This window comes from Ochotona princeps, chromosome 26, assembly GCF_030435755.1.
Source record: "Ochotona princeps isolate mOchPri1 chromosome 26, mOchPri1.hap1, whole genome shotgun sequence".
In the NCBI taxonomy this organism is placed as follows: domain Eukaryota; kingdom Metazoa; phylum Chordata; class Mammalia; order Lagomorpha; family Ochotonidae; genus Ochotona; species Ochotona princeps.
In genome coordinates this window covers 8,075,390-8,099,855 of record NC_080857.1, presented here as the reverse complement: position 1 = coordinate 8,099,855, position 24,466 = coordinate 8,075,390, and the positions used below count along the sequence as shown (strand labels likewise).

General features: G+C 54.3%; 1 protein-coding gene and 1 long non-coding RNA gene across 7 annotated transcripts in view; one reads left to right on the top strand and one right to left on the bottom strand.

Annotated features, from left to right (window-relative positions):
- TTC7B (tetratricopeptide repeat domain 7B) overlaps positions 1-10,265 on the bottom strand; it is a 173,631-nt gene extending 163,366 nt beyond the window's left edge. For 3 of the 6 annotated variants that reach the window (XM_058655184.1, XM_036496314.2, XM_004584341.3), the window contains exon 1: positions 9,971-10,265. In XM_058655184.1, the coding sequence (XP_058511167.1) occupies positions 9,971-10,091 (121 nt within the window). In that variant the 5' untranslated portion in view covers positions 10,092-10,265. The remainder of the gene's footprint in view (positions 1-9,970) is intronic. The other 3 variants (XM_058655185.1, XM_058655187.1, XM_058655188.1) reach the window with 2 other exon arrangements.
- A 131-nt stretch (positions 10,266-10,396) lies between these two features.
- On the top strand, positions 10,397-23,532 carry LOC131478034 (uncharacterized). The gene is made up of 3 exons (XR_009244266.1): positions 10,397-10,494; positions 13,180-13,221; positions 23,045-23,532. It is a non-coding gene; the product is annotated as an uncharacterized LOC131478034 (long non-coding RNA).
- Positions 23,533-24,466: the final 934 nt, after the last annotated feature.

Genomic DNA, 24,466 nt, shown 5'->3' with positions numbered 1-24,466 from the left:
GCCAGGCCTTGCCTGCCAGGAACAGTCTGTCCATGGTGGGAACACAGGACTACCCCACAATGACTCCAAGGGGGAACAGGGGCAAGAAAGATCAGGAATGGTGCCAGGGGATGGCAGGATTTCCCCCAGTGCAGCTGCAGGCAGGAAGGAGACCCGACCCGGGTACGAGTGTGCTGGGACAGAGGCAGGAAGGGTTCCATAGGGCCTGGCCTGCTGCCCAAGCATCTCAGAGAATCCCCTTTCCCAGGCCTTTGGCTGGGAGAACTCCCTCAGCCAGAGAGCAAGAGCAACATTTAGTGCTGGACCCTGGGCAGGGCGCCCTCAGCAGGAGGGCTTGGCCCGCTGGTCACTCCTTGCAGGCTGGTTCACCTGAGAGGAGACACCTGCCCAGCATCAGGACTCAGCAAAAGGTGCTGGGCTCGTAGCACAGGGCGAGCCCGCCTGTGCACACAAGAGGGGAGACAAGGAGGGCAGGACACAGTCCATCCAGAAAGCAGACCCTGGGAAATGCAAGGGTCCACTCTGCAGGGTCACAGAGTCACGGGAAGCAGAGGTCAGCACTCCCAGCAGTCCGGTGGGCAGGATGTGCCCAGTGCTGCAAGCCGGCAGGGCCAAACATGTCCAGAGACAGTACTAGGAGTCTTGGTTGTGGGGCTGGGGGCAGGTGGGCAGGTGGGCACTCCATCCCCAGGGCTCTGCAGCCCTTGTCCCTCCCCACTCTTGGCTCTGATCACACATCACCTAAGTCCCTCCGCTGAAGGATTGAGCAGAAGGTTGCATCTCAGACAACCCTCAGGACAGGGGCCTGCTTGCAGTCGGAGGTCAGAAAGGGCCTAGAGAGTAAAGGAAAACAGGCACAGTGCTCCAAGGGGTGGGGGGAGGCAGTTGTTCAGTTAATCATCAGTTGAACGCCAATTGCATACTGGACAGTTAATGATTAGGACACAGCCATGAACAAGGCCAGCAACAAAGCCCTGACCTTGGAAGCTGGCCACGTGGAGGTCACATTCATCCCTATGACCCCATTATGCACGCAGTACCCCCAAATCCTACATCAGTTCCCAAAGGCCCAAGGGACAGCTGCAGGTGGGCCCCATGAGTACCGGCTGAGCCTCAGTCCTGTAGCCTGCTAATGCAGCTTCCTTAGGTCTCCAGGGCTGGACGGGGGCCTTGGGAACAATTCAGATTCCATGAGACAGAGAAACCCCCACCGCATCCTGGCCTACAACTACAGTTCTTGTCCCACTCCTACCTGCCATTCAAGTCCTCTATAAAGAAGCATGCATCTGGGACTGGCGTTGTGGTGGGGCAGGTTAAGCTGTTACCTGTGGCACCACCATCCCATATGAGTGAGGGATCAAGTCTTCACTCCAATTCATTTCCCTGCTAACACACCTGGGAAAGCAGCAGCAGATGGCCTATGTGTTTGAGGCCCTGTATTTGTCAGGAAATACAGATGCACTCCCAGGCTCTTGGCTTCTGCCTTGCCCAGCCCAGGCCACTGAGACCATCTGGGGAGTGAATCAGTAGACAGAGGGTCTCATCTATCTATTTCTCACTCTCTCTGCCTTTTCAATACATAAATCTTTGCAGAAAAGGAGTATGCATCTTTCCTTCCCACATACTTTCCACAAGGATATCCAGCCAGGCCTGCTGGCAGATGATGCTGGTGGAAAACTGCCCTTAGCTCACTGTCTCCCCAAAGCCACCCCTGAGATGGAGGGAGAGGCTCAAGTGCTCCACAGGCAGCCAAGGCCAGACAAGCAGTAGAAATCAGGACCAGGTTCTGGACCCAGGCCCTGCAGAGCACAGCCAGCTGCTTCCTCCTGCACGGGGATTCCTTTCCCCTTACCTGTTGGGTAAGCCAGTGCCCAGGCCTGAGGGACTGAGGGGCTCCTGGGATTTGGAGACTTTCAGTACAAATAACCAGGCAGTCTCAGGCCAACCAGTACATGCTGGTCACCCCAACACCACTAGGTGGCCTGAGACCCTGCTCCCAGGGTTCTGCTGGGAGCGGTCGTGGTCCCCGGAGCAGCCCTGCATAGGCCAGCTGCTCTGCGTGTGCTGTAAGTGACATTGCCATCACTTTCCCAGGGTGCCCAGTCACACTCTGTCTTGCCACCTTTGACAATAAGACCAAAGGTCTGGACTGAAACTCCTGCCCCACAATGACCTGGGCACAAGCTAACAGTCTCACTTCCAGGGCAGGCATTGGACATGGCAGTGAAGTGGGCTAAGTCACTGCTTAGGGTGCCAGCTTCCATCACAGAGGGCCTGCTGGTTTGAGTCCCAGGTGCTGTTTCTGATCCAGTTTCCTGATAATGCACACCCTGGAAGGCAGTGGCTGACGGCGCCATCCTCACACGGGGAAGATGAAATCGCCACGTGGGAGATCTGGAGCGACTGCCTGGCCCACCCGAACTGTTGGGGAAGTTTGGGAGAGCGAACTTTGTCTCCCTGCCTTTTAAATAAAGTGAAAATGAATTAGGAAAAATTTTTAAAAATTTTAAATCCTGCTTCCTGACTCCGCGGCACGCTAAAGCCAATGCATATGCCAGGCCTGGGCATTTGAGTTGCTAACAAGCCGTCAGCCGACCCTGCTGTCCACAGGATGCCTTCCTGGACTGTAAGCCTCCTGACCCGCTAACCTCTCACTAGACTTCTTCTCATGCCCCCCTCCTTAAAGCTGGTGCTGTGCCCACACACAGCAGGTGCTCACTACAGGGTAACCATTGGGATGCAGAGCAGCAACTCCCCGCCCCCTGAAGCTCTGGCTGGAAAGTGCAGACTCAGAGAACTAACACTCCGAGGAGATGTCTGGGAACTTACAGCGACAGGGAACTTACAGGGACCCGTACTCTGAGTGTGTCGTGGCCCAGCAGTACAGGCAGCCCCGGGATGTCCTCAGGATGGGGAACGCAGCGCCCGCCCAGACCTCTGCAGCAGGGAGCAGAACTTGTCCAGACTCCAGAACGCCATCTCAGCGAACCTTTGAAGCCTCCAGTTTAGGAAAACAACGGAAATGGTCAGCCGTGGGAGAGACTCTGGCTGAGTTCAGGTCTGCGAGCCTCATCCTGAGAATGAGGACTGCTGGGAGGATGAGCTGGTGAACTGGGAGCCACGGAAAGGCCCATGCCCAGAGCCTGGCACACAGAAGTGCCAGCAATGCTGTACGTGTTCTTCCTCCCTCCCAGCACTGCCTTACACGCTGGGGTCAGGCAGACCTGCCTGAGGCCATGGGCACACAGGTGTGTGTGGACTCCGAGGCCAGGCCTCGAAAGACCCCAGACCATCTGCTCTGCCTCGCTCCAACATCTTCGCCAGCGCCACACTCAGACACACACAATCCCTGAGGGTGGAGATGGCCGGTCACACTTCATACTGCCCATGCCTGTCGTGGAACAAAAGCTATTCCTGGGTGCCCAGTGCCAAGCTGGACAGGCATCTGGTGCCTAGAAGGTACTCTGGGCACAGGAGAAGGGGCTCTCGTTGGGATGCTTTCAGCAACTGTTAGTAACCGTAAGGCTCTATAGGAGACCTTATCTCGCAAAACAGGAAGTCGAGAGGATGGCTGCAGCCTCCAGCAGCTTGGTGATGTAATCAGCTCAGCCACCCAGCATGGCTCAGCCTCATCAACGGCCAGGTGCTCTCCTGGTCACTAGCATGAATAAAACAACACCCTGGGAAATCCCTTGTATGCAGGAACCTTACAGGCAATGCCCCCTCAGGCCAATGCCCTTGGTGTCTCATTGGCCACAATGACGTCACCCACTCACGTCCCAGCAAATTACAGACCAGCAAATGGAGCCCTGGGGGCTGTTCCCACCCACTGTGGAGCTGAGTATGGAAGGAGGGAGATGTGCTGAGGTGGGAAAGCTTGTCTTGGTCTCCTGGGAACCTCTGGCTGGCTCCGGCTCATGGGACCCCAACAGCCTCAGAGGTAAACCCCGGAGCTTCAGGAGGCTGCTGCCCAGAACAGGGTCAAAGCCCCTACTCTGGAAGCCCATCTTTCCTTGGGCCTGTTCCAACCCTCAGCATCCTGGGCTAATGTACCACTTGAGGGAGGGGCACACCAGGAGTCCTACTCCACAGTGTGGGGCCCCAAAGGTAGGACACCGTCTGTTAGTGTGGCCTGCTAGAGCTGGCCGCTGGGTGGAGCCACAGGCACAGGCCAGGCCAGCCCTGGGCTAGGGAGGAGACAGGACCACAACTGGGCATGTTCCAGTGGGCAGGCACCACCCCACATGCCCATACTGTCAGGGAGTCTGGGTTCTTCCCGCACTTGGTCCCAACAGCCTCCCAACAAGCTGAGCATTGTTAACAGGGTTTATGCTGCCTCATCTGACATTTCGGAAGTCCAGAACTCTCTCCCCAAACCAAAAGTTGGGTTTTGCTGTTGCTCATTTTTTCAGCAGAAGTGATGTGAGGCTACTGAGAGTCCATATCCCCCCTGCAGAGTACAGTCCTGTGCTGATGCTGGGTCGCCCACAGCCTGGAGTGTCCCACAACATCCAGGGGCCCCATGGTAGTCTGAAAACTGCACCGCACCAGACCCCCAGGGCTGCAGATGGGATTCTGCACTTGTGTCCCCACTTGACAACTGTGCTCCACAGGACCCAGGGACCCCACACTGAGCTCCAGCAGTCCCACCCAGGCTGGCACCTGCTCTCACCCACCCCACTCTGCTGGCTTCTGCCCCTGGCTGGCCGGGGGGGGGGGGAAGCCCACCGCCCCTCTGGGCACAAGGTTTCCCCCGCAGGAGGCTACGCTCCATGACCGGCTTCTAAACGCTTCGGTCTCCGTTGGTTATTTTTATTATATTGGACCTTCCTGGGGAGGAGACCTTAACAACTCTAAGAGTTTGCTGAGCAAGAGCTGCCCATCTTGTCCCTGGTACCCTAAAATGCGTTCCCAGACAGGGTTCCTCAACAGCACAGCCTCCTCTCCAAGGTCGGGTTTGCTCCTAACTTAGGATGCTGCCTTCCCTGAAGGAAGGACACCATGGCAAGGGGGGGGGGAGGTGGACACATGACCATGAAGGAGACCCTGGCAGAGGGAAGTTTTGATCTGCAGAAGACTCCAAAGCCAAACAGTATGAGAAAGGCTAGGAACACCACAGGCAAGGAGTCCAGCAGGCCCAACTCTGTGGAGGGAGAGAGAGGCCAGAGCTCCCAGGAAACAAGCAGAAAATCTGCTGCACAGGCTGACGGGGGCATGCAGGGGAGAGTTGAGCATCTTCCTCCTTCCCAGCCTGCCTCCAGTATGGGTCTTACTGTGCACAGCTACAAGGGGTCCTTCAGCCCCGACCACAGTGACCTCCTGGCTCCATGCCACTGACCCTTCTGAATCCCAAGGACTGAACACACAGTCTTCCCCCAAGGTATGTCCTTCAGAGGACAAAAGAAGAGAGTGCTGGCTTAAAAGCAGGGCACCAAGCTGGGAAGGCTGGGATGGAGATGCCAGGGTCTCAGGGGTATCCTTCCCCACCTTCCAGAGCAGTTTGACTCCCTGGGGACTGCTGGGCCCTGGGAAGGTGTCAAGCCCTAACCAAAAAAGCCAGCTCCTCACCCCACAGCAGAAACTATCAGTGGAACCGGGCCTGTTTCCAGAGACCCCTAAGGCCCAGGTTGCTGTCTGGGCAACCTGGCAAGGGCTACAGCATGGGCAGGGAGTGGTCCAGGAGCCCAGCCCCACCCTAGGAGGAAAAGCCACCATGCCAAACATGTCCTTCTTCCAACCACAAACACAGCAGCTCCAGGAATGGGCCCCAACTCCCACCTTGTAGTTTAAGTATGTTTTGTAACCAGCCATGTTTCCTGAGGTGGCCGGCTTCAGCCACCATCTCCTCACCAACCCTTCATCACCAAGACAGAATCCAAATGTCCCCAGATAGTATCCGGTCATTGCAACGGACCATGGGCCACTGAAGCCACTGAATGGGCTCAGTAACTGAGCTCACCTAAGAGGCTTAACAGCCTAGAGAAAGGCAGGGCAGGCCCACATCTTTGGAAAACAAGTTCTGGGTGCCCGGGGCTGGCGCAGGCCTCTGCAAGGCCTGTTACCAACACTGAAATCCTAAGAGGCACCTTGGCCAGGCACCAGTGCAGCAGTGGCATTTCCCTCAGCCAGGTGGACACTCAGGCCCCTGCCCACCTAGCCCAGGGGCCACCCAGGAGTTAGCCCCACAGAATGGTGCCTGCTCAAGCGCAACTCAAAGTTCCTGGAAAATGCAGATTAGAAAACAACTATGCACCAAATAGTTGATCTTTGCATTCCAGTTTCCCACACTCTTGAAGAACCCTGTAGCTTCCACGTCCCAAGGTTTATGTCCATCAACCCACAGACTGTGCAGCCACCCTAAAGGCACAGGTATTATAAACGCTATCTTATCCACAAGGAAGGGCAGGTTCTGGGAGGTCGCTAACTGGCTCAAGGTCATCCAGCCAGCTACCAGTCAAGTTCAGGTCAGTGCGTGATCATAACACAGCAGCGGAAAATGATGGTCACTCGGGCTGGAAGATGACATTTTAGGGCGAGGGGACAGGTGACACTGAACTTCCAGGAGCCAGGAATATTTGCAAGCCAACAAGAAGCCACTGTGTGTCCTTTACTTCGACCCTGGGCCAGAGTTGGCATTGCCACGTGTTCTCTGTGATGCTTGCTGGTCAGGGTGCCCTTCAGGGCAGGGGAGCCTGGACTTGGGTAGAACTTCACATGAGCTCACATGCGCACACACACACACTTAGCTGACACAACACCACTCTCAGGCTGGGGCTTGCGAGGGTCTGGCAAAGGGCTAGCAATGGCAGGATCCTGGATATTGAGACTGAAGATTAAAACAATAATAATGGTGGGGGATGAGATGGGTGATGGGTTTGTGAGCTCTGTTTTCAACTCGGTTGTTCTTTGCCTTGGCAAAATGTGCAAACCAATGGATGTCCAAGAGGTCGTGGAGTAGCAGCTATCTGCCCAGGGTCTTTCATGAGGAAAGGCCATGGGCTCCCTTCACATGGAGCACCCCTGCTTCTGACATAGGAGGCCGTGGCCAGCAGGAGCGCTGAGAATGAGTGGCCCTCCTGTGGCCCCTATCTGGCTCCAACTGCTCCCTGGAGTTGGCCCCTTGCATCTTATCTGGAGGCTGCCTTCCTAGGGTAGCCTTCCTTGTGTGAACTCAAAGCTCTTGTGCCCTTGCCTGCAGCCCACTCACAAAATCCCTCTTCTCCTTCCCCTCCATGTTCTTCAGCAAACCCTTACCACCATTCAACAGCCAGCATGCTGTACTCAGGCACTCGACTTCTTATCGGTCTGCCTGCCCCTTCCTCCCCTACAACAAGGGCTTCAAAACGACAGCCATTTTTGTTGTTTCTGTCTGCTGCAGCCGCTGGGAAAGCCCCAGTGCCTAACCCAGAGCGAGAGCCTAACAGGTGGTAAATAGTTGTGGAATGAACGAATAAGTAAGCCTGCCTAGTAAAATGCCAGGCTTCAGAGTCAGCCCTGGGCGACATTAGCTGCTTTGTAGCCCTCACAATAACCTGTGAGGTAAGTCTGACAGTCCCACCCTAGAACCAGGGAACGGAGGCTTGGAGCGGCCAAGTGGTTTGGCCAAGGTCACAGAGTCCGGAAGCGGCAGAGCCCAGGCCCAGGCCCAGGCCCCAGCCAGCTGTAAAGACTGCCCTTTCCCGCCTCCAGGGCAGCTGTCAGTGCGTAACTAGGAGGACATTAGCTGGCCTCCTCACTCCAGGCAGCAACGCTACAACAGCAGAATTTAGCCAAATCTGCCCAGGGCTAGTGCATGCAAGGGGGTCCCCAAAGCCACCACGATGTTCCACTACCAGCCCCCTCCAGCCAAAAGAAGGGGAGCACACATCTTTAAGTGCTTCTCTGCCACAGCAATTCCGGGTTGTTTCACCTGTTCTCTTTGCTTAAGCATTATTATTTTTTAAACCTTCCTGGGCAGTCTTGCTGACCTTTTCACATTTGGGTAACCTTTTGTCCTCAGCAGCTACTGCTCACCACTTGAGTTTCTGGGACAAAATGTGATCCTCCACGCGTTCTTGCACTTCCCCAAACTAAACCTGCACACAAACCCATGAGCCACAATGCCCAGCACACCTCACATCTTGCAGGCCCCATTCACGGCTGTGGTTTAAGGCCCTGGGGAAAGGGCTGAGCCCTGCAAGAGCCGTGAGGGTGAACAAGACGGGCCCAAGCCCACTAAGTGCAGAGTTCACCGTGGCCCAGAAGCCCCTTGCTTCTCCCACCTGTCATTCTCACTCACATGAACTCTTCTTCCCTGCCTACATCCTGTTCATTTACTCTCATATTATCTGTCTCCATCTCCGAGGAGGGTAAGCACAATGAGAACAAGAGCTTGGTCAAGGCTGTTCCCCACGGTGTCATGACTGGCACAAGTGGGCGTGTGAATGTCCCTTGCCAGAGCAAAAGAGAACAGGGAACAAGTGGATGTGGAAGAGAAAAAAACAGGATGCTCACAAATGAGCCCATCAGATGCTAACATCAGCCCACACAGAAGGTATCATTATGCCCACGCAGCTGGGAAGCGAGTGAGCAGACCCAGGCCAAGCCAATTCCCAGAAGAAAGACAAAAAGCCTCAGGTGAGAAGCCAGCAGACCGGCCAGAGCACCTGGCAGAGAGGACAAGGTCATGCCACCTCTAACCCTCTCCTACATGTGGACTCGATCAACAAGAGCCAACACTTTCACCAGGCTGAGCCCAGCGAGGGAATGTGCCTCCTCCATGCCCTGGCACCATCACGCCCCTTACAGTCACCCAGAAAACCACCTGCCCAGAGCAAAGCCCCATCACTGGGAGTGCCCACAGCCTAGTCCTTACTTGAAGGCACTAACACCACCAGAGACACACCTTCAAACCACCCCTGGACCGGGTGGGAGACCTCCTTCTCCACTTCTGGGTAGAGTTCGATGAGAAGGTTAAAAAATAGTTTGGATGCCCTTCCTTAAGTAGGCAGTGCCATTCATGCCCTTTCATTCACTTGTTCAGCCCTGGGAAAGCCAGAGATGACATCAGACGAACCCTGAGCCCTCCTGCCAGTCTGCTGGTGATTACGGCTTTGGCGGGTGCTAACAGGCAAGCAAATATTAAGGGTATTTGCTTCCAAAACAAATAAGGCCACGTGGAGCTGCGCTCTGGATTGGGATTTGGGATGTGATTTTGATCTGATTGGGTACAAGAAGCAATTCAGTCAACAGTGTCATGGACCAGCTCGAGTTCCTGGCTCTTTCTGTTCAGGGGCAGCCGTAGGACCCCCACCCAAGCCAGGCCCTGGACCCCTCACTCCCCGCCTCCAACATTCCTCAACTCCCTCTTCACCTCTTCCACATTACCCTTCCCTTGTGCCTCTATGCCCCCTGTATTTGTGGTTAGGCCTCCCCAGTTCTGCAGCCTGAACTCACATCCCCAACCTGCCTCCCACCACCCCCATGCACCTCAAGTTGGAGCTCCCCCCACCAGGAGCCCCAGGAACATTGTGTTTACAAACCCTATTTCCCAGGGGGTCTCTGCTCAATATCTCCCATAAATACAATCTGAGGCTGGGGGCACACCACACACACACACACACACACACACACACACACACACACACATTCACACCCATGTCCTGAGGGCAGCCCCACATCACCACCAACTTAGAAACCCAAGGCCACCTATGACCCCGGAGGTCCCGATGCTGCACTGACACCGTGAGCCCCTGCACCGCACCCCCCCACCGTGTCCACAGGAGCAAGCACACCCGCTCCTCCCCCCACACCTCGGGACCCCCCACACCGCCTGATTTCCCGGAACCCTCAGCTCCTCAGAACCCCGGCCCCACGCACATCCCCTGGGCGGCGGCGGCCAGGCCGCGCCCCTGCCCGCGCCCCGTGTGTCTGGCCCCGCCGGCGGAGGCCGCGGCGCCTCCAGCCGCCCAGGCGACCGCCCGGTGCGTACCGTTGGCGATGAGCTTGGCCGACAGCTGCTTGACGAGCTCGGGGATCCGCTCCCATTGGCACTCGGAGCGGCAGCGCTCGATCTCCGTCTCCAGCCGCGAGCCCGCCTTCTTGGTCGCCATCGCGGCCTGGCCGGGCCCGGCCCGCCCGCCCGCAGGCCCCGCAGGCCCCGCAGGCCCCGCCGCGCCCGCCGCCGCCGCCGGGGCGCCCCCTCGCCGCCTCCGGCAGCCGCCGCGGGCTCGGGCTCCGGCTCCCGGCTCCGCGGCGTAACGGGAGCGCCGGCCGGGGAAGGGGCGGGGAGGCGGGAGGCGGCGGCGGCGGCGGGCGCGGCGGGGCCCCGGGCGCCGCGAGGAGCGGCCCCTGCCGGCCAGGGCCGGAGCCGCAGCGCGGGCCGGGCCAGGGGAGGCGGGCAGGGGCGCTCGGGCCAGGGCTGCTGAGGCGGCAGAGTGGACCTGAGGAAGGATTCAGGAGAGATTCGCGGCTGACCTTCAGGAGTAAAGACCACGCGCAAGGGCAAAGCCTGAGGTAGGGGAAGGTCCCCGGCCTGGCCGGCCGAGGGGTCACGAGCCTCGGTGCTGTGGTACAGGCGGGGGGCCTGCCTGGTTGTCCTGGAATGGGTTCAGACCGGATCAGGCTGGCTTGTGTCCTCCCTAGCCTCACAGCCCTCAAAGGGGCAGGCAGAGACTCCACCTCAGGCGGACACCTGCCGGGCTCCATACCCATTTGTAGGAAGTGAGCCGGCCAGTGGGGTCTCTGCCAGCCCTGCAGCTGGAGGGGGACTGGACTGTGGCTTCCCTCACCTGCCCTGTGCTGGGCAGGATTTCAGGTGCAGGTGACACAACTGCCACCTAAAAAGACAAAATTCCTCCCTTATGCTTACATTACAGTCAAAGAAATAAGTTAGCCAAACAAGACAGTCAGTTGGGAGAGTTAAAGTGTGGCTGCCTGGATTCACAGGGAGGAGCCCAAGGGGTGCTGGGACTGTCCATGCGGGGTCAGGGATGGCCTCCCGGATGTGACACTTGGCAGAGGGCAAGTGCACAGATTCGGAGAGTTGTAGAAACAGCCAGGAGGCCAGAGCAGGGGTGAAGCAGGAGCTCCTGTGGTGCCCTGTGGCCATTGTTAAGAATGGACCTGGATGCTGGGCCAGGGACCCGGTGGTGGCGAGGGTGTTGGCTTCTGCGCCCTGCATTTGAGAAGGAAGCCGTGGGACTGGCAGGGCACACGGCACAAGCCCAGCCACGCGTGGGCACAGAGACCTCCTCCTCATCCCATCCGGGGGTGCTACTCCTCCAGCTTTCAAAGAACTCTCACACAGTTCCTCTCGTCTCTTCTCACAGTGTCAAGGTTTGTGAAGAACATTTATTGGGGGACAGGGGACAAGCGTTTGGTGTGTTAAGACCCCACTTGTGATACTTGCGTCTGTATCGGACGCAGCCCAGCTCCTGACTACGACTTCCTGCTAATGCCCGCCCTGGAAGGCAGCAGGTGATAGCTTAAGTCCCTGACATCCCTGTGGACGACTCTCGGCAGCCAGGCCACTGTGAGCTTCTGGGGAGAGAACCTTGGATGGGAAATCTTGCCCTGCTTCTCTGCCTTTCAAATGAACAAACGTTTAAATGACAATTATATCCAAAACAGCATGGATCTCAGTTCACTGAGGACCCTGACACCCAGCCATTAAGTGATGTGATCAGGGACAAGGAGGTGCTTCCTGTGGAACCAGCTTAGCGTGCAGCTCTGAGTGGCCAGTGAGGCCTCGGGCACTGGGACCCTTCTGGGTCATTGCTGTGTGGGAGACCTCTGTGAGCTCTCAGGCGGCCATGGCAGATGACACCAACCCAGAGCGGTGCAGTGATCCACAAGGAGAAAGTCCGAAGTTGTTTTCCAGGTGAGCTTCCCTGCAGGTGGCACCCAGGCAAATGGGAGCGGAGGAAGTCGGTCAGGCAAATCATAGTCATTAAGCCCAGATCCCTTTCCTCCAGGCAGTCAGGTATTACAGGTTTGACAAGGATGTGAAAAATCACAGCCTGTGGGCCAAACACTGCAGCAAGTGAGGAAGGCTGGGTTGCCAGGAGCAGCAGAGATGGGCTGTAGGCTCAGGCTGACGGCCAAGGCTGGGGGTCTGTACAGCTCCCAGGCCTCTTCCCATGAAAGCCTGGGAGAGGCGACAGAGTGGCAGAGGCATGGAGCACAAAACACTGTCCTGGGTGGGGTGGAGGGAGTCCCAGGGAAGGAGGCACGTTTTGGCTTTCATTACCCCTTGCTGCTCCCTGGGTCTGCCTGAGGGGCTCTTCCCCAGGTACTCACTCCCTGGAGAAGGAAGGGGGTTAGGGATGGGGGCTCTGTCCCAGGCCATATCCTGAGAGAGGCCTGCCCTGACCACCTGATCCAAACTTCCCTGCTCCCATTGCCATCCCCTCCCTCACCCCCTTACTCAACTCCAGTTCTTTTTGATACCACTGAGGTTCGATGGACCAATTGAGAATAGATGGCAAGTGTCACTTCACCAGAACCCCAGTCCTTTGGGACAAGCGTTTCTGTGTGGTTGTGTCCACTACCTGTCCCCAGCACTCAGCAGTGCCTGGCTCGAAGTGTTCAGTCAGTTGTTGCTGAATCAATGAGTAGAAGGAAGGCGGTGAGACTGTGGTTGACAGGTACACCCCAGGCCTGAGCATCCCAGGGAAAGATCTGGAAGGAAGCCAGTGGTTCGGGTTTAAGAGGGAGCAGCTGGGAACCCAGGAACAGGGCCTCAGTGTGCTGACATAGAGAACAACCCCTTCTAAGCCTGGGCCTCCCCTCTGGCCCCATCTGCCACAGCAGCGCTCTGTCCTCTGGCTGCCAAAGCCAGGGAACTGCTGCTTAGGAGCCACAGGAGGCGTGAGCCACGGCAGTCGGTGCCATGGTGGGCATGCCATGCAGCTCACCGACAGCTGCAAAGCACGCTGCAGCCTGCCAGCCCGAGGCGCGAGCAATGGAGGCAGCAGTTCCTGTATCACCAAGAGGGACCTACATAAAAATCAAACGTCCTCCGGTGGAATTAACGGGCTTCCCTAGACTCACTACCTCTAGACTGTTGAGTGTATTACACCCTGGCTGTATTTTCTAGCTGTTTTAACCACAGAACCGTCTGCCACTTCTTGTCAACCTACTATGTAACACTCTCCATGATTTTGTCGGGGAATTCTGGAAACTCCTTTTTATCTCTAGGTTCATCGAGTGGTTGAGCATGACTGTGTCTCCTTTTCTCTGGTACATAATATCCCACAACGTGACTGCCATCCCAGAATTACCCATTCTTCAACCCTGGCAATCCTCTTGTGCCCAGGCCTGCTTTTACAAACAAGGCAACTATTTGCAAAAAACTGTCACAGGGCTGTGGTTTGCAGTAGGATTTCTGAGCCTGGACTCAGCAGGACTCTGGGCTGCCTCTGCCTATGGGCAGTTCCCCCGAGGGTCCTCTGACTTTCTTTTCAAGAGCCACCTGCACCTGTCCAGGACTGTGGTCACCACTTCGGGGATAAATCATCAGGGAAACTTGCTGGGCAATGCTGCGGTGGCACTGGGGCTGACATTTCTAATTTTGCCATCTGGTGCCATCCATCTGACAAGGACAGCCAGACGTAGGAGGCTGGTTGGCTGCCTGACAGTTCAGGGAGGGACCCAGCATGGCAGGACACATGCGCAGACCGGGGCCTGAAGGTGACCTTTTACTTTACAAGTATAGGAATCATGTTGGTACTCCAGGAGGCTCCGCTAACTCTCGCTCACAAAGCTCACCAGAGACCACTATTTCAATTCCATGCCAATGGTCAAGCACAATGTGAGCTGTGTCCACCATCCCAGTCAGGAGTCCCTCCCCGCCAGTGCTAGGAGGCATGCCATGCTGAAACCGTCTTGAGCTGAAATCGCCCCTGCTTTGTGGCCATGGTTCAGCACCAGGGTGGGAAAATCTCAGAATGTCTTCATCCAACTCCAGAAAATCCCCCAGGAGCCATCTTGGTCCCACAGCGGGGTGCCTGTTCAGGGTGGAGAGCGCCTCGTGCCACCCCCCCCCCCCGGTCAGGACAAGGCTGTGGCAGCCCGTGTATGCTCTCCCCTCCTCTCCATCCACACCACCCCTCCCTGGGCTTGGCATGCCGTGGCCAGGCAGCTGGCTTTGGTTTAAGCCTGTGTCATAGGAATCTTTGTAATACTATAAAATAATAAATAGCAATGGGAATCTTCATGAGGGGGTTTCTCACATTCAAGAGGGCAAAACACGTGCAAGCGTTTGTTCCGGACGTAACCTGGAGTTGTTCAGAGCAGCCAGGAGTGAGATGCACGGGGGGCATGCTAGTTCTAGGGGGTCCTACTAGCAAACGGTTCTTACGTTTTCTCGCCAACAACGGAAGCACTAGAAATGAACTGACTCTCCTTTTGCGTGAAGCACTTTGATAGACTCTGCACAAGGCATGCTAAGTGGCACTGTCCAAGCCACAAGCATTTATCAAGCACCTATTACAGGCCTGGTGCTGGGCTTAGAAGATACAACACTGTGTGGGGTGTGGCTCAGTCCCCAGGACAACTAGTGCACAAAGAAGTGACGGCTCTGCCAGTGGATTTTAATGAGCACTAGGAATTACCCAGGGGCATTCCGGGAAGCCTTCTTGGAGGAGGCACTCCTTGAAGCCAACTCTTGGAAAAGAATCCCAGGTCTAGCCTGTGTGCTCACCAGCTACTACCATCTATAACAGAATTGTAATGAGTTTTCCCACACCACGGACTCAAAATAGGGTTGCAGTTCAGATGCTCCAGCCCCAGGCCACCCCCATTGTGGAGGGGCCCCTCTTTCCCACAAAGAGCCAGTTGACTGGCTGGGGGTACAGGTTTATCTGACCTACAGATCACCAGGAAGCATACACTTTTCATGCCCCCCTTTACCCCTCAAATCAGATATTTGCAACACTCCAATCATGCTGACAACGTAGGCCTGCTCCTGAGGATTAGTGGGACATCCTGCTCCTATGGCACGGGAGGCCAGTCATTAGTGGGTCGAGTGCAGTCCACCAGCTCGCCCAGCGCCAGGCACTCTTCCTCGCTTGTGCGGTTGGGGGAGGTCTCTAGCTCACATCCGCGACTCTGTCCTGGCATGGTGAGAACTGCTAGAAGCCGCAAAAACACGGCGCCTCGGCTGACTGCAAAAGCCACTCAGTGCGCGGTCAGAAGGGCGCCGGCGCCTTCCAAGGGGAGCCACCCACCCATCCCCACCCATCTCCATCCAGGAGGACCGACCTCGCGTCCAGCCTGCGGAACTGGCCACCACGCGGCTGTCCCTGCGGCGGGGGACTGAGGGAGGGTCGAGCCGCGCGGCGGCAGCAGCCAATCGGAGCGCCTCCTGATGAGCTCACGGCGTTCCTCGGCGTCTCATTGGCGGATCCGAAGCGGCGCGGGAGGTAGCCGAGAGGGCGGGTGCGGGTGCGAGTACGGGTCGGGCTTCCTCCCTGCGTGCCCGGAACCTGGGTGGCGAGCGTCGCCGCTTGCGCCTCGGGGAGGACAAAGTGATTTGCCAGGTCTCGTGGCCAGCCAGCGGCAGGGGAGCTCCCAGTAGACGTTACATCCGCAGGGGACTTGACCCTCCTGACCTTGGGCCAAGCCCAGGCTCCTCCCACCAACGAAGACATCAAGTCAACCTCGGGCTGCTCACAAGCTTTGCATCAATCAGTTGGCTGTCCAAAGCACTGCCCAGACTAGTCTGGAGGCTGCAAAAAGATGCTGGCCGCACCGTCTCGGTTAGGAGTTATTTTCTGATGCACTGCGGTGGGAGAGGATGGTGTCAGGGTCTGGCTGCTGGAGCACGCAGGTATTTCACTAGGCTTGCCACATTCAGATCTCTCTCTTTCTCTCTCTCTCACTGATTTATTTATTTATATGAAGGAGTTACAGAAAGATGGGGAGAAACAGAGTTCTTCCATCCGTTGGTCCACTTTCCAGATGGCCAGAGCTGAGCCAGTCTAAAGGCAGCAGCCAAGAGTTCTGGGTTTCTCGTGTGAGTGTCAGAGGCCCAGCTGCCTGCACTGTCTTCTGCTGCTTTCCCAGGCCGTTAGCAGGGAGCTGGATCAGAAATACAGCAGCCTGGTGGGAACAAGTATTCTTATGGGATGATGGCTTCACAAGTGGTGACTTTCCCTGCTATGCCACAATGTTACCCCCAAATTTCTTTCTTTTTTTTTTTTAAGACATTTTATTTTTTATGTATTTGAAAGGCAGAGTTATACAGGGGGGGGGAGAGACAGAATTTTCCATTCACTGGTTTGCTCTGCAAATGGCTGAGGTGGCTGGGAATGGGCCAGGAGCTCCATCCAGGTTTCCATAGGCATCGGGTCCAAGCACTTCCACTGCTTTCTCTGGGATATCACCAAGGAGCTGGGGAGAAAGTAGAGCAACTGGGAGTCAAACCAGTGGGCAGATGATATGCCAATGTTATAGATAGAGGCTTAGCTTGTTATGCCACAAACCCCTGCCCACTTTCCTTTTTAAAAATCTATCTAGAACTTTGTGAAATAGTCTCCATTTTTCTGCAGACCAAGAAAGCTGACCCTTTGCCAAGAGCAAGCCTGGTTCTAAGTGCTGGAAGCGGCACACTTCTCTCCCAAGGCAGTGGGAAGCTCGTGCCCAGCTCCTTGACAAATACGTACATGGTGTTGTGTGGCTGACACAAAGAATGCACCGGCTAGGGGAGGCAGGCAGCAGGAGCCGATAACACCCCTCACTCCTGGGCAGAAGGGGGGTGCTTTTTGGTGCTACGTGGTCACCTGGGCACTTTACACTCTGCCCTGTTAGTGGTACGTCATAGCCTCTTGCTGTGTCAGGCACTCAGTCAGAAGCCAGGAGAAGCCATTTGGCAAACAGGCTGGGTTGTTCCAACAGCCGTTGGTGGGGTGGGCAGTGTACTTGGCGCTGGTACCTGGCAGTGGTCCTGGCCAGGCCAGCCCTGAGGAGGTTCTGCCACCTGTATGGGGATTGCAACATTCGTGTTTTTTTCTCACATTTTGGACTTTTCCTATAACCCCAGTGTGCCCAGTCCCTCTCTTGGTAATGGTGTCTGGGCATGAAATTACTCCAAAAGTCTAGGATTGGGGCTTGGCCACTTCAACACCCCGTACTACCTAGCACGTGGTGGACATGTCAAACAGCTTTTGAATGAAGAGATTTCTTGACTGGCATTGTCATTCTGAGAGGCCACCAACCCCTCTACAACATTTGGGTAGTCTACAGACAACAGTTTTTTTTTTTTTAAGTATTTATAGAGATTTAAATCATGGAGTATATACAATATTTATTAGTATACTCAACTGAGTAACCATGACCAAAATCAATTTTAGAGTGTTTTGTCACTCAACCCATGGAAAGTCACTTCCCACTTTTCCTCCACCCCAGGCCCTGGGATTTTCTAGCCTTGTAGATTGCCTATTTGGGATCACTTAATGTGATTCATTAGCCAGGAGCTTCTTTCAGGTCTCCCATGTGGGTGCAGGGGCCCAAGGACTTGAGCCATCCACTGGTGCTTTCCGAGGCACATTAGCAATGGAACTGGGCAGGGAGTAGAGCAGTTGGATCTCCCACTGGCACCCATCTGAGATGCTGGCATCACAGGCAGTGGCTGTACCTGCTATGCCACAACACCAGCCCCAATGCAGTGTTTGCACCTTACTTCCTTGTGATAGCCTGTATAGCACTCCACATGGTTTTGTGGCCAAATAACCGAATTTCTCTCTGTGTGCATCCATCCACTCATCAGTTGATGGTTATCTCCACTTTCTGGGTCCTGTGAGTGCTGCTGCTGTGTTCATTTGTGTACAGTTTTCTACATGGACATTCATTTCCTTTTGAATATTGACCTAGAATTACTGAATCATGTGGTATGGCTGAGTTTCGGCTTTGAGGACTTGTCACGGTGTTTTCCAAAACAGCTGTGCCGTGTTACATTCTTGCCAGCAACAAGCAAGGCTTCCAACTGCCCATTCCTCCAAAGCCTTTCTTTCTTTCCCTTTTAAAGATTTATTTATTTTTATTGGAAAGGCAGATTTACAGAAAAGGAGAGAGAAAGATCATCCATCTGCTGATTCACTCCCCAAATGGCCACAGTGGCCGGAACTGAGCCGATCTGAAGCCAGGAGCTTCTTCCTGGTCTCCCACATGGGTGCAGGGCCCCAAGGTTTTGGGCCATCCTCTGCTGCTTTCCCAGGCCACAAGCAGGGAGCTGGTTGGTAAGTGGAGCAGCCAGAATATTAACTGGTACCCACATGGGATCCTGGCAGATGCAAGGCTTCAGGCCACTGTGCCCAGCCTGAAATGTGAATTTTTTATTTTGTTCTTGTGCCCTAAAAGTGTTTTGATTCTTTGGAATCCCTTTATTTGCATACTAACTTGTGGAGAAGTTTGTCGATTTCTGTAAAACATGGCAGTTGGGCTTTTGGTTAGGCTTGTATAGAGTCTGTCAGTCACTGAGGGGAAACAGCAGAAGGCGATTCAGTCTTCTCTTGTCTGCTTCTCCTCCTTCCTTGTCTCTGTGGAGCTACCACTGTCCTCCAACAGAGGCTAGGGAGCCAGAATTGCAGGATTCCTGAGGCTCCTAGAGTCAACAACCCATGAGCAAGGCTCAGCTCCTTCAAGACTCTCGGCTCTCCTGTGCCCTGAGCGGGACACCACCTCCCACGGCTGCCTGTGCAGCCCAGGCCCAGTGAGCAAATGCTTCCAGCTGGGTTCTCAGTAACCTTCACCACAATAGCAGAGCCATTGACAAGCCTGCTTTTACTCACAGGGCCTCAAATAGTTTTGTTGCACAAGCCAGTTGTTCAGGAAACAATAACCTTACAGGTCTGCTGGAGGAATCCAAAGGCTTCTACCCAAAAGCCTTGCCCTGCTCCCCTCCAATATCCCCATCATCTTTAAAGCTTCTGCCCTCGGGCAGGTATCTATCAGTAATGATGCCTGAAGCCACTGTCTCCTGAGCGTAAAGATTTTCTTGTAGCTCTTTTCCTCGGTGGGGAGGCCCAGCCGGTAGCCGGTAGCCGGGCGAGAGGCATGGGCATGAAAGAAGGGGGTGAGCAAGGACCTGGCTAAGGGCTTCACTGACAGGGTGAGTTTTCTAAGACCAGGCTTTGGACTTGGCCAGGCTGGTGGAGATTATTCACAAGCAGACGAAGAGACAGAAGGGAACCAGGTGAGGGCATTTGAGGGACTGCGCAAAGCTTAGAAGCCAACCGGTGCCATGTGACCCAGAGTCCAGGACTCCTGCCTCCCTGCTCTGCCTGTTCCATATGGACATACCCAGGGTTTACTGTGGTGCTGGGGACAGTAAGAGGGGAGCCGACAGCTCAGTGGGGACGAGAGGTGTTCTTTATGATGGGGTTCCAACCTGGGCCTCTTCATCTCAGTGAGGGCCAGGAAGGGCTCCCTGAGGAGGCTGCTAAGTGGAAGGCCCTGGGCTGAGGACCAACCGTGGAGGTCCCTGCAAGAAAGGTCACAGCAAAGACAGAGAAGACAAAAGGGCAGAGAGCTCAGCGACCAGGGCCTGGCCTGCCGGGGGAGCGGGGACAAGATCAGAGACAGGCCGGGCAGCATCCTAGGACAGCAGGGGGTGGGGAGGGGTGCTGTTGGAACGGGACAGGGTGCCAAGCAGGGAGGGCAGGGTTGCATCTGAGACACTCTTACTTCTCAAATCCTTACAGCAAGCATCTGGCATGCAGGTTAAGATGCCATTTGGGCCTCAGGGCACCTGCATGCCATGCTGGAGGACTTGGGTTGAGTCTGGGCTCCTCTGCTCAGGCTCTGGCTTCTTGCTAATGCATATCCTTGGGAAGCAGCAGGTGGTAGCCCAAGGAATTGGGTTCCCACTAAGCCCATGGGCGACCTGGATTGAGTTTCTGGCTCCTGACTTTGGTCTGGGGTGACAGATGTCTTGTTTAAAAGGCTATTAGTTTTGTTTCTGCTCAGATTCTAGTCTCTTGGCTTCTGGTGATGCTTTGGTCTCACTAGCATTTACTCAACACCTGTCCAGGAAGAGTCCCCTGTGCTCTTCCAGCCACAGTAAGACCTGGGACTCAGGCAGATAGGACCCTTATTCCCAGGGATTTCAGACTTGCCTGAGGGGGATACAGGAAGAAGGAAAACACCTTCAAGCACACACACATTACCCTCTGCCCTTGTCCCCCAGCCCTGGGGTCCCTGCACACGAGGGCAGGTATGTTTGCTCTGAGCATCAGTTGATTCATATGGTCAACCTTGCTTCCTGGAGCCCAGGGGCCAGCAGCAGGCTCTGCTCCCTCCAGTCCTGGGCTCCCATGTCTCCTCCATTTCTGGCCATCCATTGAAACTTTGCGCAAGTGATTCGGAAGTGGTCTTTGTTGCTTTTGAACACAGAACGAGTGGTGAATGGCCGTTAGAGCCAGAAGAGGTTAGAGAGCATAGCCAGCACTCAGGGAGACGGAGAGAGCAACCCAGAGCCCAGACCCAGGCAGGGAGACGCCAGCCTTGGGACTGGGGGCATTCACAGAAGCGAAACTGCCCCGGGGTGTGGAAAGCAAGGAATCCTGTCCTACTTTGCCTCCGTCAGACCTGCAATCTTTACACTTTGTCCTTGCTCCCCTCTTGTTTAGCATCAGGACCCACAGGGGCCACTGTTCAGCACGGGCTCAGTTCCACGGGTCACTCCTTGTGCCAGTCCATGTGCTCCAAAGGCCGCCTGGACCAGCACATGCAGCTGCTCAAACTGAACTTTGTACAGTCTGCTCAGTCACCTGGAAAGCCTTGGGGTTAAACTGTGAATGCTTGGGAGACCTTCTCTTACCGCCCGGTGTGCTGCTGGGGGTCTGGTGGGGTGAGGATAGGGATGGGACTGACTCCCCCCACCTCCACCCTGCCAGTTGCTCAGGGACCATACCACTGGTATGCAAATTTGTGGCTGAGGCCTCTTTGACTGCAACCCTGTAGGAAGCAAGCACTGACTGCTGTTTGCTGAAGGGATTTAGGCCTATGGTGCCCTTGACAAAGTCATCAGGAATTATTTCAGACATGGAAAAAGGCAAGAGGAATCCTCTAATGAACGCCTGTGTGCTACCAATAAGTGCAGGAGCTAGAGCGGCATACGCACGGTTGTGGGCAGTGGTTAAGACTGTCTGGGATGCCTGCATTCTCCAGCAGAGTGCCTGGGTTCCAGTTCTGCTTCTGCTCCCCGAAGGCAGAGGTGATGGCTCAAGTGCTTGGGCTCTCACTACCCACATGGGAGATCTGGGTTGAATTCCAGGCTCCAAGCTTTGGTCCTGCTCTGCCCTGGCTGCCAGGGGCATCAGGGGAATACCCCAGCAGAGGGGAGCCCTCTGTCTCTCCTCCCTTCAAATAAATAAATAAAAATAAGAAATATGGTTGGGGCTTCTCGTGCAAAAACCCTGTTCAAAAAGCTGCATGCTCTGCACTGGAGCTTCGCAGGCTGGTTCATTTGCACAGGCGCAGTGGCAGTTCAGTACCGGCCACACACAGCATGCATGTGTGCTCTGCTGGGGACACTGGTGAGTCCTGCTATGGGACTTTAACGCTCTAACAAGGATCACTGCTACCTATGACTCTGCATCCAAAATGGTGTCCCCAACAGTGACACAGGAAGTCCAGCATGTTGAGCTGAGGATTTTGACCTCAGCCTCCTGTGCCCTGTCTTGTCTTCATGATAGCCACACTGTCAAGGTGAAAGATCAGGTCCAAATTGTGCTGTCCAGGCCTCCTTCAGGGCTGCCATGCACAACACCTACAGTTCCCCTTCAGGGCTGCAAAGGGTATTGCTAGCTTTAGCCTCTCCCTTAGTATCTGTAACCTATTCGCAGGGGCTATATTTTCAGAGCACCTCAAATGGTATTATTTTCCCCATGGGACCAGTGTAATACACTGAGCTCAGTGAGTTCACTCCCGGCTCAGCGCACGCGCAGCTCACTGTTTTCTCTGCAGTCTTAAAGTTTTTCCACACTGTACAAAATGGCGCCTGATGTGCCACTGCTCGAGTTCTTGATCTGCTGGCCATCAGGTCTGAGGGCTACCTGGACCTACCTTGGGTGGCATCTGTAGGATGCCACGTTGTTGTAGTTCATTGAGCCACATCGGTGCTGGACGATGTCCCCAGCCTGCCCTGTCAGGGCACAGCGCACACACCGTCCCACCCCGGCACATTGCTCTCTGCATTAAGGAGGAAGCACAGCCTGCAGACCTTCTGAGTCTGCTCTGGGGAGAGAGCCAGTCCTCAGTGGGCTTCCCACAAGGGAGCCAGCGACCTGGATCCCTCTTTTTGGGATCCCCTGAGGGATATGCTGTGTATCAGGCCCTGGCCTGAGATGAACTGCTTCTGCCCATGTTTAAGGATCGTTAACTGAGCGATGCAAAATCAACCCGGTTGCTGTAGTTACGACATGAGCCAAAGTCACGACTACCATCTATTTTAGAAACTGACACCCTTTCCTCCTGGCTACCATAAATAATAAATGAGAAAAAGAGATGAAAAGGAGAAAAAGGAGAAAACAACCTAAAAATGAGGGAAACCAAGGTGAGGGGAAGCCCACCAAATTCTACAGAACTAGGCCATTTATTCAAGGATAGCATTCATTCTGAAGTTGAAAATGCTTGCATCTTCTAAATAACACATGGGTAATCCCAAGTTCTAGGAAGTTCTAGAACAAAAGATGCACATCAAAGTAATGAGGTAACAGCCCCATCTTTCTGGCAAAGGTTGTAGGCTGAGGCAAAGCGTGTGCCTGCATGAGCCCTGCTTCTGCTGGGGCTGTACTGGGGAGCACTGGCCCTGAGCCCAAGCTTTGGGGATTTGCTCAAGAACCCTGCTATGACGTTTTAGAAAAGATTGATTTATTTGAAAGACAGAGTGACAGAAGAGAGGAAGAGGCAGAAATCTTCTGTCTGGGGGTTCACTCTCCAGATGGCTTCCACGGCTGGGGCTGGAACCAGGCCAAAGCGAGGGGCTGGGGACTCCGTTCAGCTCTCCCACGTGAGTGGCAGCAGCCCAAGCACTTGAGTTAGCTTCTGCTGCCTTCCTCAGGTGCTTTAGTAAGGAGCTGGCTTCACAGCAGAGCAGCCGTGTTCCAACAGGGGACACTGGTGTTGCAGGAAGTGTCTCAACAAGTGTGCCACATCCCAGCCCCAAGACTAAGCTTTAATCTGTTCATCTACGTGGCTCTCCGAAAACAAATGAAGTCAACTCATGCATCAGGACATTCTACAGTTAGCTAAGTGCAGTGATCCATTTTAAACCCACACCCAGACCTACACTAAGTATAAAAACTAACACATATACTTCACTCTTTCAACTTCAAATGATAGTTAATATTCATGATAGAGAAACAGGTGAAGCTGTTCTTTAATTGACCTGCTCTGTAACAGAAGGTCTTCATCTGGATTCTGCCCATCTTCGGGATCAGTGCACCATACAGATTTTCTGCCAGTGCCCTGGTACGGCAGGGACAGTCAGGCTCCCTGGCCCTCACATGGAGCAGCAGAGGCCGGCGATGTCCTCACAGAGTTCGGAGCCAGTTGGGACACACAGCACGTGACTACTTTCGTAATTCCTCACTGCTTTTCTCTAAAAATGGAAATGTCCCCAACTGGTTCCTCAAACCCACTGCTCAAGAACAAGCGACTGGTTTCCAAAGCCTAAACACCTTCAAACAAAGCAAATACTTAGGCCAAACATGTGAGCTCCATCAGAACAAGATCTGTTTCAAAATCAACAATAGAAAGAAAAGAGGAAATTTACAATGCCATGAAGTTAAATGACATGTTACTAGATATGACAGTCTCCATTACACAACTACTGTACATCCCCTTAAATGAAAAGTCATGATACAAAATCAAGAAATAGAAATTTACAATGCCTGAAGTTAAATGACATGTTACTAGATATGACAGTCTCCATTACACAGCTACTATACATCCCCTTAAATGAAAAGCCACAAAACAAAATCAACAACAGGAAGAAAAAAAGAAATTTACAACTTTTCATTTAAGGGGATGTAGAGTAGCTGTGAAATGGAGACTAACATCCAGATGTGAGGATGTAGTGTGGTATGCATTTCTGCTTCCAGACAAAGATGGACTTACAATGAAACTGTTTACTATATCTTGACAATAGGATTCTGGACTCTCTGCCATTATCCATGCCCGCAATGATGGACATATGACTGAGTATGAAGAACTATATGTTAGTAATGATATAGAGGAACTGGTGGGGGGAGGGAACTGGGGAGGGGATAAGGGAATATGAAACTGTACTATAAAATAATAAGAATAATAATAAGGGGTGGGAGAACCCAAGTATCTATGTAACTGTGTCACATAATACAATGTAATTAATGAAGTTAAATAATAAATAATTTAAAAAAAAGAATAATAATAAAATGTATTTAAAAAAAAGAACAAGATCTGCTTTGAAACTACTTTCTTTTCTTTTTTAAGGTTTATTTGT